This window comes from Mastomys coucha, unplaced genomic scaffold (genome assembly GCF_008632895.1).
Source record: "Mastomys coucha isolate ucsf_1 unplaced genomic scaffold, UCSF_Mcou_1 pScaffold1, whole genome shotgun sequence".
Lineage (NCBI taxonomy): Eukaryota > Metazoa > Chordata > Mammalia > Rodentia > Muridae > Mastomys > Mastomys coucha.
The window spans coordinates 23,953,381-23,968,576 of record NW_022196891.1 but is presented as its reverse complement, the minus strand read 5'-3'; the positions used below and the strand labels follow the sequence as shown (position 1 = coordinate 23,968,576).

The 15,196-nt window shown below is 48.6% G+C and overlaps 1 protein-coding gene across 8 annotated transcripts in view; it reads right to left on the bottom strand.

Annotated features, from left to right (window-relative positions):
* The window catches only part of Mgat5 (alpha-1,6-mannosylglycoprotein 6-beta-N-acetylglucosaminyltransferase), a 293,646-nt gene that overhangs the window by 38,754 nt on the left and 239,696 nt on the right, over nt 1-15,196 (bottom strand). For all 8 annotated transcript variants that reach the window (XM_031380981.1, XM_031380977.1, XM_031380967.1 and 5 more), the window contains one exon: nt 2,531-2,680. In XM_031380981.1, the coding sequence (XP_031236841.1) occupies nt 2,531-2,680 (150 nt within the window). The remainder of the gene's footprint in view (nt 1-2,530; nt 2,681-15,196) is intronic.

Genomic DNA, 15,196 nt, shown 5'->3' with positions numbered 1-15,196 from the left:
TACTGCAGCATACACTAGCTGGCCTGTTTAGCTTCTAGAGACTCTCCCGTTCCTGCCTCCCATCTTACCATAAAAGCACTGGGATTACAGATGTGTGCTACCACATCTGGCTTTAGGTGGGTCTTCAGGACCCAAACTCTTCATGGACCTGGCTTAAATCCTTTACTCTCTTTAGTCATCTCTTTAGCCACACCACTAAGTGTTAAGTGTGGGTGTTTATGAGGATGGTATGCCAAAGGGCCGGCAGAGCTTGGATTCCCAATTCGTAAGCATCAGGAGTTGGAGCCTCCTCCAGGACTGGATGAGTTTACTGTGGGAAGCCCAAATGTATAGACCCCACGGTGATGCCTGCTCTGTTCACCTCAAAGCTATTGCCAGATGCACCTTCTCAAACGAAAGTCTCGGGCTGGAGAAACAGCTGACTTTGTAAAGTGCTCAAGATGAAAGCCCGAATTCAGCCCCCAGAGCCCACATAAAATAAGTGTGGCATACTAGTGCACGCTTGTAGCCCTAATGCTGGGGAGGCAGTGAGAGGCAGAGCTCCTGGGCTCACTGTCCAGCCAGCCTCGCATAGTGGGTGAGCTGACGGCCAGTGAGAAATCCTGTCTAAAACAAAAACAAAAACAAAATTAAAAAAATAAACAAAATCCAAGAGGTAGGTTTGAGAGACAGCTCAGCAGTTAAGAGTTCTTAATGCTTTTGTAGAAGATTTGGGCCAATTCCTAGCACTCACATTGTGGCTCGCCTGACTCTTTTGATCCCAGAGGTTCTGCATGCACATGGTGCACATACAATACTTAGGCACACATACATACATGTAAAATAAAACAAATATAAAAAAAAAACACCCATAAGGTTAACAGTACCTGAGAAATGGTACTTAGGGTTGACCTGTGGCCTCAATAAGGATGCACACACGTGCTCATACACATATACTCACGTACAAACATATACTCATGGGCACATATGCCAATAAAAAAAACCTAGGAGGTTGCCCAACCACCTATGCCAGAGGTTCTGAACCCTGCCCATACCTGTGATAGTCAGATCCCATTTCCTTATCAAATGTCATATTTTAATACCACATATAGGTAAATTGGATTTCTTTCTTTCCTGGCTATGCCACTGGCACCTCGGCTCCCTGAATCTGGATCCTTTTGGTCCATATGCAGGGGGTTTCACACCTTGGTCACCTTGCAGTCTCCCACAACCCTCTAGAGTGCTCCTTGAGTTGGCAGCACTTTGTTTTCATTTGAGGAAGTGGGGGATGACAGCGTGCCAGGGACCTGGTTCCTGGAGCCACAGTGGCACCTGTGGCCTCTGCTACCCTTGTCCGAAGGCCAGCCCTGGAGCAGGGCCGTCCCTGGCCTTAGCTTTCCAGGCAGGGCCGTCCCTGGCCTTAGCTTTCCACTCAAGCTCCTTGCTTATCGTTCAGCATAAGCAAAGTCCTCCATAAACAGGGTTGTTAAGTTTTATTTCTTGGGGTCCAGGGGATAGAACCCAAAGCCTTGCACATGTCAGGCAAATGCTGCCACTAAGCTCTGGTGAATGTGTGTGTGTGTGTGTGTGTGTGTGTGTGTGAGAGAGAGAGAGAGAGAGAGAGAGAGAGAGAGAGAGAGAGAGAGAGAAATCTTGTCTAAACAAAAACAAAATCCCCCAAATAAACAAAATCCAAGATGTAGATTTGAGAGGTAGCTCAGCAGTTAAGAGTTCTTACTATGTGTATATATATATGTATATATATATGTATATATAATATTTACATTTTTCTTTTAATTGCAAAACATATCTTGAAAAAAAAATCAATGAATGAACTCATAGCAGCCACAATTTATACATTTATTACCTTTTTTTTCCAAAAAGAAAATAGCTACTCTAGAACATCATCACTACCTGGTTATTGCTTAAAGCTTAGACAGGGTCTCATATTCCGAGGCTTGCAATAAACTCCTACATATCTGAGGGGACTCCTGATGCAGAACTCTGAGTGCCAAGTGCTGAGATTACAGACAGGTACCATCATGTCCAGCCTGGACATTTCTCCTTTAGAGTCAATACACGGATACATTTGAAACACAAAACCACGTGCAAAGGGTCTTTAATTGTAAAGTATATATGTGTACACATACATATCCAGAAAACCTTGTAGCTATGGTAACCCAAGCTAATGTTTCTGTGGACTCATTATATGAATAGTTTAATAATAACAGTTATTAAAACGAGACACTACAGCATAACTCACATCTGGTTTTATGTGTGTGTGTGTGTGTGTGTGTGTGTGCACACGTGTGTGTGTGTGTGTATGAGTGTGTGTGCATGTGCGCACGTGTGTGTGTGTGTGTGTGTGTGTGTGTATGAGTGTGTGTATGTGTGTGTTTCTGGGCAAGCACTGAGCTATATCCCTAACCTATTGCCTAAAGATATATTTTACCATGAAAAGAAAGCATGAAAGACTCTGATCCCATTTTCAATGGCAGGGGAAACAGACCCATAAACCCTGTGACTTGTTAGGAATCCGCTGGAACGTTACCTTGGTTTCCCGGAGAAGAAACTGCAGGTCCCGGCCACTGAGAATGCCGTGGTTTTTCACGTAACTGGGAATGTTCTTGGTACTGGAGCCGTAAACAGTGGCGTGCACTTCCATGTACGTGTGAATGATATCCAAGTAGATTTTCTTATTCTAGAGAGGACACAGTAGCAGAAAGTGCATTAGTAAAACAACCTGCTTGGTAGGCCAGGCCTCTTGTAAGAGCTGCAAGGCACAGAGATAACAATGGTTAATGCGAGCTCTCGGCCCCGTGACATGTGGGTATTGAGATTTATCTTAAAAGCAGTCTGGCCTAGGGATGGAGACATGGCTCGGCAGGTGAGCTTGGTGGCCTGCCTGCAATCACGATGCTAGGGGAGCAGAGATTCTGGACCCCTGCAGCAGGCTGGCTAGTAGATAGGTCAAATCCATGATCTCTGGGTTCAAGTGAGAGACTCCTGTCTCAATACCTAAAGTGAACAATGATCAAGACAGAGACTGATGTCAACCTTTGGCCTTCATATGTACCCACATACACATGCATACATGTACAGGTACCAATATGTGTGTCCCTACACATGAAACCCACACACATGCATGCATACTGCAGAGATACAAACACAGATGAAAACAGGAATCTGTCTGGATCTTAAGGGCAGAAACAGTCATGTTTCCACTGTATCAGTCTGCAATCAGAACCGTGTGTGTGTGTATTACCATGTATCTAACCATGTTTACGTATCTTCATTACTATTATTATTTGAATATGTATGCATGCACACAATAGTAAAATATTACAGACTAACAACAGTCATGGCCAAGTGTCTGGATGTATCATCCTGATTTTGGGACTTACTAGGGACCCGGTGCATTGCTTTTGGCTCACGGTTTTTTTTTGGGGAAGGAAGTTTGTGTGTGGTGGAGCAGGGATGAGGCCTGGGGAAGGCAGGCAGCTGGCCTGGAATATTTATCCAGAGTTGTTAAGCTGTCTCCAGGGAATACAAACATCCCCTGTTGGCCAGTATTTCAAGTGAAGATGAACTCATGCTGTCAGAGCGGCAGCCTACTTCATTCTGACGCTGGGCAGGAGGGCGCTTGCTTTCTCTCAGGATGGACCGATGGACCCAGCAGCTGGAAAGCTGACCATACCCAGGTGAGCCAAAGGAGACAGAGGGGTTAAGTGGGAACTTTGAGGTGCTCTGAATCAGTGGAGAACACTCAGCCTTTATTTATTTATTGTTTTAATCAGGGGCGGAACCCAAGGTCCTGCATCTGCAGTCACAGGTTTTCAGGGTCCAAAATTGAAACCACCTGTGGGGAGGAAACAAGGTCCCTCTCACTTCCCTTTGGCGTTTGTGTGACAAAGTAGTACAAGCGGATTGTGTTTGGTGTGCCCCTCCCCACTGCTTCCTCCTGAATTTGAAGGAGTCAAGCTCTGTAATGGCTTCCAGTTGTGTCAAAGTAGGACATCCAATTTCCCATTCTCAGTGTCTTTGTTGCCCCCACACTGGGAAAATCTAATAATAGCCAGTTTGTGACCAAAGACTGTTAAGGAACTTGAGGGGGTGGTGGTGGGAAAGAGAGACACAGAGAGACAGAGAGAGAGAGGTGAGTGGCCCTAGCAGTCACAAGTGCAGAGAAGTGGACTTGAACCCAAATGAAGCTAGTCTAAGCCTCTCTGTGTACCATCCTTGTCCTGTGGCTCTCAGACAACACTCTGACTTTGGAGGAAACCTTTTCAAAGTCAAGTTCAAGTTAAAAATCACTTATTTTATGCATTAGAGTAAGAACCAGTGGTAAACAACTTTCTGACTTCAGGCCAGCCTACCAATAAAGCCCCTGCCTGAAACGCAGGCTCAGTCCCACACTATGTCTGGTGTGTGTGGGTACAAGCTGCTGGCCGTCTGATTTCAGGGATGTGAGCCCCTGACCCAACAAGAGTGGAACAGTTTATAAGCTCCAACTTCTTACTTCACGCCTGAGCCTTGTTTAGGGTCATCTACCTCCTGTAAGTTAACTGGAAGGGTTCCAGTGCTGGACACCTAGTAAATTCTATCCATCCTCTGTACTCTCAGAACCTCGTTCCCATTCCTTCAGAGGAACTAGGCTCATTAACCTTGCTCATTTCCCTACTGGCCAGCCTAGTGTGGGTCTGCCTAGAGTGGACCCAGTCCCAGGGAAGCTGCTAAGTCCCAAGGGACCTGTTAGATTCTCTCCAACGTTCAATGTGCAACCCAGAAGGCTAAGGGTCAAAGGTCACTCAGTGCTGGAGCCAGCGCAGGTAATGACGACGTGAATGAGAGAGCAAGAGAAACACAGAGTGAGATGGAGAATACGGAGGCAAGGCAGAGGGGAAGGAAGGGGAAAGAGTGAAGAAGAGGATGGAAGAGGAAGAAGAATAGGAGAGGGAGGAAGAGGAGGATGACAAAGGGAGAGGAAGGAGGATTAGTGTGAGAAAAAGCAGAGTCAGGGTGGGGATGTGGCTTAGTGTTAGCATACACACTTAGCATGCATGATGTCCTACATGGGCTAGCCACTGCATCCTGGGCCTTACAGGCAGTTCTGCTAGGCTCCTCCCAGGGACCTAGCAATAGCTTAGGTCATTACCTGCTGCCAGGTGCAGGCGGCTTAGAAAGGACCGCTTGCTCTCCATTCCCACAGGTGCCCAAATGGTCTCTCTCCCCCTTTCCTTGTTTTCTGTCTTTCTCTGTCCCCCCTTCTCTGCCCTTGTGGCTCTGCTCCTGTCTGCCTCTACTTTCTCTAGGCCTTTACCCCCTTCCCCCCTAAAAGCCCCCTATATACTGGGGTCTGTTCCATGCTGTGATTTCCCAGGGGGGCACCTTAGCATGGGCCTACCAGGTATCCCCCCTCCCAATGTATTATATTTCATAATACATAAGACACTACCTAAAGACAAACAAACAAACAAACAAACAAAACCAAGGCAGAGAAATGGGAAGAATCCAGTGTGTAAGTGTAGCCACGCCAGTCTATACTCCCAAGTCTCCAGATACCCATAAATGGGGCTGGGCACCCAACTCTGCCCAGATCCAACCCATGTTTTCACTTGAGTTGCCTCTCAGGACAGTTTGTTGGCTTTGAAGTGGGGGCTGGAAGTGGATGCAGTCATCTGTCCCTAAGGCAAAGGGAGGCTTTCCTGCTGCTGACTGGGGAGGCCCCCCACTGCTGACTGGGGAGCCCCCCCACCCAGGAGGCCCGGGAGCCCCGGGAGCGCACCGCCGCCCCCCCCTGCCGCCCGCCCATGTGGTTTCATTTGAGTCTAAACCCCTTTGCTGGATTCAAGATTAGGAGCCCAGACAAAGGCCTGGGAAAGGAAGGATCTAGGAGGTCACACGTGTGCAACAATCAAATCCAGGAAAGGCAGGGGCTCTCCGAGGTGTTAGAAGCAGGAAGGCTGAGGCCGGGAGGAAAACTATGGAAAGGCTCAACAAGTCCCAGAGGGCGCCTGGGTGTGGCGAAGTCTGAGAAGAGATCACAGCAGGTGATTGAAGCCGGGTGGGGTGGGGGTGGTCAATGTCCCAAGAGTCCTTTGAGAGGACAGAAAACCTTACCTCCCTCTCCCACAACCTGGTCAGAAATAAACATCTTGCCATCATTTAGGATGTCAGCTAGCTAGTGTATCTACCAATCGCTCACGCTTTGGAAAGTCACATGGTAATGGCATTTGAAGGTAGGTCTTTGGAAGCAATGAGGACTACAGCAATTAAGATCTTGTGGCGGTTCCGTAGAAAGCTGGGAGACGGAACCATATTTCAATTCCAAATGGAGTGGCTCCCCAGGCTCTCAGACAGCTCCCTGCTGAGACTAAAGACCAGACAGAAAGCAACTTAAGCAAAGAAGAGCTGATTTGGGGCAGACAGTCTGTCACGGTGGGGAGTGCATGCTGGATGAGTGGGAGGCAGCTGGTCACACTGCCTCCAGTCAGTCAGGAATCAGGGAGAACAGTAGGTTGGGCTGGGTTGTCAACCCTCAGCGATCATTCCCAGTGACACACACACCCACTTCCTCCAGCAAGGTTCCGCCTACTAAAGGACCCATAAATTTCCCAGAATGCCATGGCTGGAGACCAAGTGAACTTATGGGCTAAGGGGAACTCTCATAATTCACACCACAGTAGCTCCCCAGATGAAAGCCCGCTCATGGCTACAGGAGGACAGAAGTATTTCAGGTTCAAATCTCAGGCCTGAACTTGCAGTGGCCACTGGCCCCTTGAGCTTTGCCATCAGCCACTCTGTGGCTTCCTCGAACTCATCAGGTTTTAAAAAGGCAAGTCACCCTTTCTCCACCAGGCGCCCTCATCTACTTCCGATCTCAGCAGCTGGCACCAATCTCCTGTGAACCTCAAGCAGGCTCCTATTTATTGTTCTGACACCCCCTGGGACCCTTTAGCCAGCTGACGTCCTAAATTCAAACCTCGCCCTAGCTAGCAGCTGGACTGAGGGAGAGATTAGGGACAGATGCCTGAGCTCACCCCCCGCTCCCCACCCCCACCCCACCCCCACGGCCGTCCAGAGCTCTGATGCTTGCTCAAATGATTTCTGCTGGAATTAATATTTAATACCATCAGCAGTGTGTTTGTGTGTGTGTTCACGCACACACAAATATGGTGCTGTCCACCTCAATTTCTGAGGTAGGGTATCTCCTTAACTGGGGCTTGCTAATGGCGCTAGCCTGGCTGGTCAACAAACCTCAGGAGCCTCCTAGCTCTCTCTCCCCTGTCCTGGAATTACAATTGTGTACCACTGTAACCAGTTTTTTAACATGGGCTCTGGGAACCGGATTCAGGTCCCCCTGCTTGTGAGGTAAAGCACATTACTGACTGAACCATCGCGACCAGCATATTAAAAGACCCCTCTGTGGCTGAACAGGGCTGAAATGTCAAGGAAGGGCTAGTGTCACGCCTCACTACAAAATAACTACTATGCCTCGATGTTCCATTTGGAAAAAAAAAAGAACCATGGGAAGCAATGCTAGGCATATGGATAGTGTTTATACACGTGGGTGTTTGTAGTTCAAGTCCCTAAGTTTGCATGAGGATGATATAAACTAACTTCCAGATGGGGTTACTGAGGAGTGATGGTTTGCGGGGTGAACGCGGCAACAGCAGCCCGAGTAGTAACTTCAATGTATAATTGCCACGTTAAAATCCCACCAGACTGTAACATCTGTAAATCTGGGTAGCATTTGGATGTCAGCTCTGATTTAATAGGTCTACCAATGGTTCATGCTTTGGAAACTCACATATGGATGGGATCTGGAGGTGGACCCTTTGGGAAGTAATTAGGATTAGATGAAGTGTGAGGGGGTGGGGGTGACCCTCATAATGGAACAATGGCTTTATAAAAGGACCCAAAAAACCTCGGAGCTAGCACACTTGTGCTATTTGGCTGCATGCAGACCCCCGCCTTGTTATGATGCAGCTAGAGACCCTGGGCAGCCCCTGAGAAGACCAGCCAAAGCACTGGCTAAGGCAATGCTCTGCACTTGTACACACGGAGACTGGAGGGCAGCCTTGCCTGTTTTGCTCCTCAGAGGCCATCTACCTGGTTTCTGAGAGCTTGCCGATTTGCTTAGGTTGCGGGGGAAGCTCCCTGTCCCACTTCTCCAGGGCAGGAGATAAACAAAACTCCCCATGTCCGGCACTCACAAGGTTCCCGAGGGCCCCTCTGCAGTTACACAAGCAGAAAACAACCGCTGGGGCAGAGAGTGGCCAGCCCAGCTGCAGAGCCGAGTTCTCAGGACTGCTGAGCTGTCTCCAAGGACTGCTGCCTTACTGAGCTGTTACCCATGCTGGGATGGGCTTTCCTGGGATGGGGTCGCTTTTGAGTAATCCCTGCTCCTATAAGTAACTCCTTACCTATTCTTCTGTAGCGACCCCAATGAAAACTCATTGGTTTACCAAGCTGTATTTTTGTGCAGATGTTACTTTAGTCTGCAGTGGGTTCCCTTTCTGGCATAAGTAGGTGTGTGTGTGTGTGTGTGTGTGTGTGTGTGTGTGTGTGTGTAGAAATGGCATAAGATCACTCACCAAAACTTTCCTTCTCCAACTGCAGAAGTCCAAGGGCAATGAAAACAACCTATTCCTAATCGCCTATGGATGGATTCGTGATGCAGGAAGGACGTGCAGTGCAGTAAGCATTGGCAAAGGCAGGCCTCCATCCCTGTCTCACAGCCACAGCATGAGATGCTCCTGTGAGGCCTCAGACCAGCAACCCGCTGCCTTCCTAATGCTTCTTGAGTCTCCAGCTTAGTTTAAATTCTCATTTAAATTAAAAACAGCTGATCTAACTGATTAAAATGAAAACCTCCCAAACCTCATCTGGAGGCATGGGGGCATGAAGCAGAGGGACAGGGGAACAGGTGAGTGAAGGAGTGGACGCTGTCAGAGCTCCCTGGCTATTTCTGGCTATAGCTTGAGGGATGAGAGGGGGTGGGATATTAAGAGCTCTGGGAAGTCAATTCAATCTAAGCAACTCTGAGCTGTCCGGGGCTGGGTGAGAGGTGAGACCAAGAACCCGAGGATCAGAAGTTCCTCAGCCGATTCCTCTTATGGCCCAGGAATAAGAATAGTGCAGAAAACGGCATCAATTTCTTTGCCAAGTGGTGGCATTCTGGGTGTTGGGCTGCATGCGTGCTACACACCTCACTACTTCTTAACATTTCTGTTCTCTGCTGCAGGCATGGCTGGACTCTCTCTGGGATGTTTCTCCTCATCTGTACGGCCCCTCATGACCTGCCACTTAAAATAAAAACGACGCTGCCAGGGAGATGGCTCAGTGGGGTAGTTTCTGCACAAGCATGAGCACCTGAGTCCAAACTCCCATGTGAAGCCCTGGGTGCAACTGCGCACAGCACTGGAGGCAGGGGAACAGAGACAGGAGGATGCTGGGCTTCCCAGCTGCAAGCCGGGTCCTAGGTTCTGTATGAGAGCTTGTATCAAGGGAGTAAGGTGGAGAATGACAGAGCAGGACACACGAGGTCCTGTTTTTCTACGCATGTGTACGTGTGTGTGCACGCTCGCGCGCGCGAGCACACACACACACACACACACACACACACACACACACACAAACTGGCTGACAGGTGGTTTGGAAAGGGAGATAACTCCTGTCTTTGTAACTCAATGACACATTCCTTACCTATGAACAGGAGACCATGACATTTCACAGTTCCATTAGATGCATACTAGAACCATGAAATTGATATAAAGGTATCTTAAACTGTGGTGCTAATAACAGCCTGGAAGGTATAAAGGAACAAGCCATGGTTGGGAATCCTGGCCTGGCCAATGCTTGCACTGCTCTGCCCAGCTCCACCCAATGCTCGCTCGTATCCCTACTGAGCCAGCTAGTTAGCATGCTCCTTGTTTTCCAATACTGTGTTTCAGGGCTTTCTGCATCTCACAAATGCCTCTTAAAGGGCTCTGGGGAGCTGCTAAGTTTGCAAGAACAAGAAACCCTTTACCACGACCCTGCTTTCTGCTTAGAGCGGGGCAGGAGGTTGTCACATTGGAAGCTCGTTTCTTTTTTTCCCAGTGCGGATGCAGCCACTTGATGGATCATGATGTCCCTTAATCTACTTGGACTGACGCAGTCCTCTAGCAGCAAAGCCTACCAGCTTCATTGCACTGCTCCGGGAAGGGACTTCGAAGGCTGGAAGCAGACCACTGTGGCTCATGTGTCAACGAGTCCCCAGTATGCTGCGGGCTATCAGCCCCGCTGGGTAGTAAAACCAGAAACAGCGCATGGGTAAAGAGAAAGCTGTCACAAAGGAGAGTTAGAAGGATGCTGGCAATATTCAAGTTGTGCAGTTGTGTGTGTGTGTGTGTGTGTGTGTGTGTGTGTGTGTAGGCCAAATGTGCGCCCCAGATGTCTTTCCCAGTTGCCGTCGTCTGCCTTGTTTCTTGGGGTAAGGTCTTAAGCTGAACCCAGAGCTCACTGATTGGCTAGGACAGCTTGCCAGTGACTTCCAGGGACCTTCCTGGTTGTGTCTGGCCCTTAGCACTGGTGGTAGAGATTCCTGTCACCACCCTGGGCTTTTAACAGGAGTGCTGGGCATATGAACTCGGGTCTCATGTACGCACTTAGCAAATGCTCTATCAACTGAGCGTCTCCTCAGCCTCGTGAAGCTGAATGTTTTTACGTACTTCCCAGAGTACTCGTGGATGGCTGATGGAGTACATGACCTAAAGACTCCATCCCTGAAGCTGAGCTGAGGGCTTTGGTGGAGGTTGGCTGCTGTTTTCTCACAAAGGAGGCCTGTGAATCTCACAAGGTGAGCTGGCCAAGGTGACACTGGTGGTAGGTGTGAATGGCCATTAAGTGAGCGCAGACCCCAGAGATCAGTTGCAAGAACCCATGAGTCCCTTAAATAAGCAGCCAGCCCTCCTCTAAAGGCAGAGCATAAGAGGCCCATGGGACTCATAGGAATGGGTACTAGCTATGACATACCTGAGAAAGGAAGGAAGATGTCTACGGAAGGATAAGTTCCCAGTTCCACCCAACAAGGCAGGGGCCTTTTGGGAACCATTTGAAAGGCCTCACTGCCTCCTCCAGGAACTTCTGTTACATACTGCTGGCTGCCAGACACAATGTATACAGCCAGATCCTGAGCTCCCAGGATTGGGCTTCTCTTAGGGGAAGGGTGGATGGCATGGAATGACGGTGCCTAAATAGGGGACTACTTGGCAGAGTGCTGCCTCTCAGTGGGGACAGGCACAGCAGGCAGCTGGAAAGTCAGGAGTCTGGAAGAAGTCAAACCACTAACCCAAGAAAGCCGAATACAAGCTGGTGGCACACAGGGGCTGGGGCCGTGAACGGTGGCCAAGAAAGCCATATAGTGATAGAATACAAGCTGGTGGCACACAGGGGCTGGGGCCGTGAACGGTGGCCAAGAAAGCCATATAGTGATAGAATACAAGCTGGTGGCACACAGGGGCTGGGGCCGTGAACGGTGGCCAAGAAAGCCATATAGTGATAGAATACAAGCTGGTGGCACATAGGGGCTGGGGCGGTAAACGGTGGCCAAGAAAGCCATATAGTGATAGAATACAAGCTGGTGGCACACAGGGGCTGGGGCAGGGAAGGGTGGTCAAGAAGCCTGGATACTGTCACTGGAGAGAACTGGCTTTTGTCACCTGGAGAGCCCAGGAGGTGGGGCACTTGGTTCCCATTCTCGATGTAGACCTTTCCTCACTTTGTCCCGGAATGGGCTTGGGTAGGGCAGGGTAGGCAGGGGAATGATGGGAAAGGATGAGGAGGCTGGGGAGGTGAGAACTCTTGGGGGGAAGGAAGCCTAACTTCAAAGGCTCTTCAGAGTTTGAGTGATTAAGCTAGAGTGGGTACTTTAATTACTGCAATGGTATTGTCCCTGGGATGCAGAGTAATAGAAGCATAAGCGCTTTTTACCGTTCAAGAGGGAAAGAGTCTGTCCCAAGTTGAATCCGAAGAGCAGAGAAGTAACTCTACCGTGTGAGGGTTCGGACAGTTGTTTGTTTCTTGTAGCCTGTGAAATCCTACTCCTTCCACTTAATGCTACAAGGGGCTTTCAGGTGAGGAAAGATGCATCTTGGCTCACACAGGCCCATTTCTAAGAGGTTCAGAAAGACAGCATCCCTGTAACCCCAGTCAGAAACACACCCAGGATGCTTCTGACTTTGTGTCAGTCAGGGTTCCTTCAGTGACTGGGGCAGGAAGAGCCATGATCTGCCTCTCCCCCGAGCTTGGGAGTGGGCAGAGCTGTTCACAGGATCTTTGGCCTTCCCTGGTAGGGAAGATTCCAGGTTGGAGGATGGAAACAAAGAAGGATGGCTATCCCCAGAACTACCTTTTCCCTTGGCAGCTGCAAGCTGTAAGTGTCGCTTCCGACAAACAGTGCGGAGAAAGTCCCTTCCCCGCCTGGTATGAAGGGTGGCTCCTCTCTGCGAACTTCAGAGCTGTTTCCAGAGAGAGGCTGGGCAAGGCTCTTTAAAGTGCTGTGTGGAAGGCAGATGGTCCCTTGCAAGTTGGAGATCCCCCTAAAACTGGCCGGATTAAACCTGGCTAAGTTTAACCCAGGCCACTTTATTATTATTATTATTATTATTATTATCATCATCATCATCATCATCATCATCATCATCATCATCATCATCATCATCATTATTATCATTATTATTGGTATGTGTGTAAGTGTGAAAGGCACAGGACATCCTCAAATGTTTCTAAGGCACTGTATGCACACACACACACACACATACACACACACACAGAGTTAGATAACAAAGACACACACTTGGCAGCTTATCTGACATGAAGTGACTATATAGTAATCTAGGCGGGAGGATCTGTGGAGACGAGCCTCTGGTATGGTTCTGGGAAACCAGAGAGGGTAAATAATGTCAGCCAGGGCCACTTCCATGAGAGGGAATCCATCTTCATTCTTCATCCTTCATTGTAAAAAGGGGGTGGCTCAGATGCCTCTGCTGCTCTCTATGGCTGGAGGAGTAAGGGGCACACAGAAAGTACACATTGTCATGACACTCTCAGAAGTGTGTGGACTTCTGAGTCCTTCAAAGGCAGTACATGTTGTGTGACACCAAGAATGGCTCCATTCATTGATTTTAATTACATACGTAAAACACAAGCCAGGGGCCAGAGGGATGGATCAGAGGAAGCCTTGTCATGGAAGCCAGGAGGCCTGAGCTAGATCCCTAGACCCCTGGTGGAAGACAGATGTCCTCTGATTTCCATATGTGTGCCATGGCATAGATGCCCCTCCAACCTCTAACACATTAGGTTCACATACAAACAACAACAAAACCCAAACAACAATGACATTCAAACTACAGAAGCCACCACAGCCACCATGTCACGAAGAAACAGCTACACACCGCACAGGGCTGAAACTTTACTAAGCATTTGTCCCACGGAGGGGCAGATGGCTCAGTGGGTATTAAGAGCATGCCACAGAAGCATGAGGACCTGAGTTTAGATCCCCAGCACCACATAAAAGCTGGCATTGTGGTGCATGCCTACAGTGCCAGCACCGGAGAGGAACATCTCCACTCTGAAAATCACTGGGCAGGGCAGCCTGGCAGAAATCCTGAGCTTCAGGATCAGTGAGAGCCCCGAGCCTGAAAAATGAGATGCAGAACAGGAAGACACACAGTGTTATCCTCCGGCTCCCACAGACTCATGCAAAGGCAAGGGTGTGTGTGTGTGTGTGTGTGTGTGTGTGTGTGTGTGTGTGTGTGCGCACGCTGATGCTCAGAGGCATTCCTTTCTTTGGAGAGCAATCATTACTGAACAAGCACCTTTCTGGGGATATCAGGATGGTCAAACAGAATCAGGCAGGTCACAATGTGACGGTGGCGCCTGACGCCTGACAGTAAGAAGGTGGCAGACTCCGGGTTAGACAGCCCGGAATGTGCCAGGAAACACTTGCTGTTCTAATGACGAAGTGTGGCAGACAGCACCGCTTCAAACACGCCCAGGATGCTTCTGCAGACCTCATGCTTGTCAGGCCTCACTAGCAACTTCACAGACTAAGTAGCTATTGTGACTTGGTGTGAGGCTGATCGGAGGATCTGTAAACAGGCGGGTTGCCACATGGCCCGGGGCCTGTGGACTCTAGTTACATTTAACATGGTAAGAAATTGTGGTCAAAACAAATATTCTAGGTTAAAAAAAAAATCTAAAAAAAAAATATGTAGTTTAGAAGATGCATTGTGTGTGTGTGTGTGTGTGTGTGTGTGTGTGTGTGTGTGTGTGTGTATGTGTGTATAGATGGAGGTCAGAGAACAATTTGGGGACTCAGTTCTCTTCTTCCACCATGTTGGTCCCTGGTCTCTGGATTTTAAATCATGTCATCAGGCTTGGTAGCAAGCACCTTTACCTGATGAGACATTAAAAAAAATTTTTGTTTTATGTATATAAGTACACTGTCACTCTCTTCAGACACACCAGAAGAGGGCATCGGTTCCCGTTAAAGATGGTCATGAGCCACCATGTGCTTGCTGGGAATTGAACTCGACCTCTGAAAGAACAGTCAGTGCTCTTAACCACCCTACATGCTGAGCCATCTTGCTGGTCTAAAATAATCTACATTTTTAGTTCAGTTTGGTGACTAATTTGTGGGTTCTTGGACAAGCTCCCAAGCTTTAATTTTTTTTTTCTTGTAAAAAAGAATAACTCCCAGGAAGAGGCCGTAGCTTAGCTGGTAGAGTGCATGCACAGAATGCAGAAAGACCTGGGTACATGTCTGTATTCCCAGCATTCAATAGGCAGGGAGACAGAAGGATTGGATCAAGGTCATCTTTGATTACATAGCGAGCTGAAAGCCAGCCAGAGCTTCATGAGTCTCTGTCTAAAAACAAAACAAAACAAAAGACAACCAAACAAATAATAAGCCTCTTAAAACTATTCCATTAGGGGCAGGAAAGATGATAGCTCAGAGGTTCAGAGCATGCTTTACTCTCAGAGGTGGTTCTCAGCTTGGTTCCTAGGGCTTGCTGTTAACTTTGGGGATCTAGCTCCAAGAATCTTTCTTCTAGTCTCCATGGGCACCTATGCTCATGTAGAGTCAAACACACACATCCACACCAAAATACAACCCGCCCCACCCCCCAACTAACAAACAAAAATCTCTCCCCCTCCCCTGACACCAAAA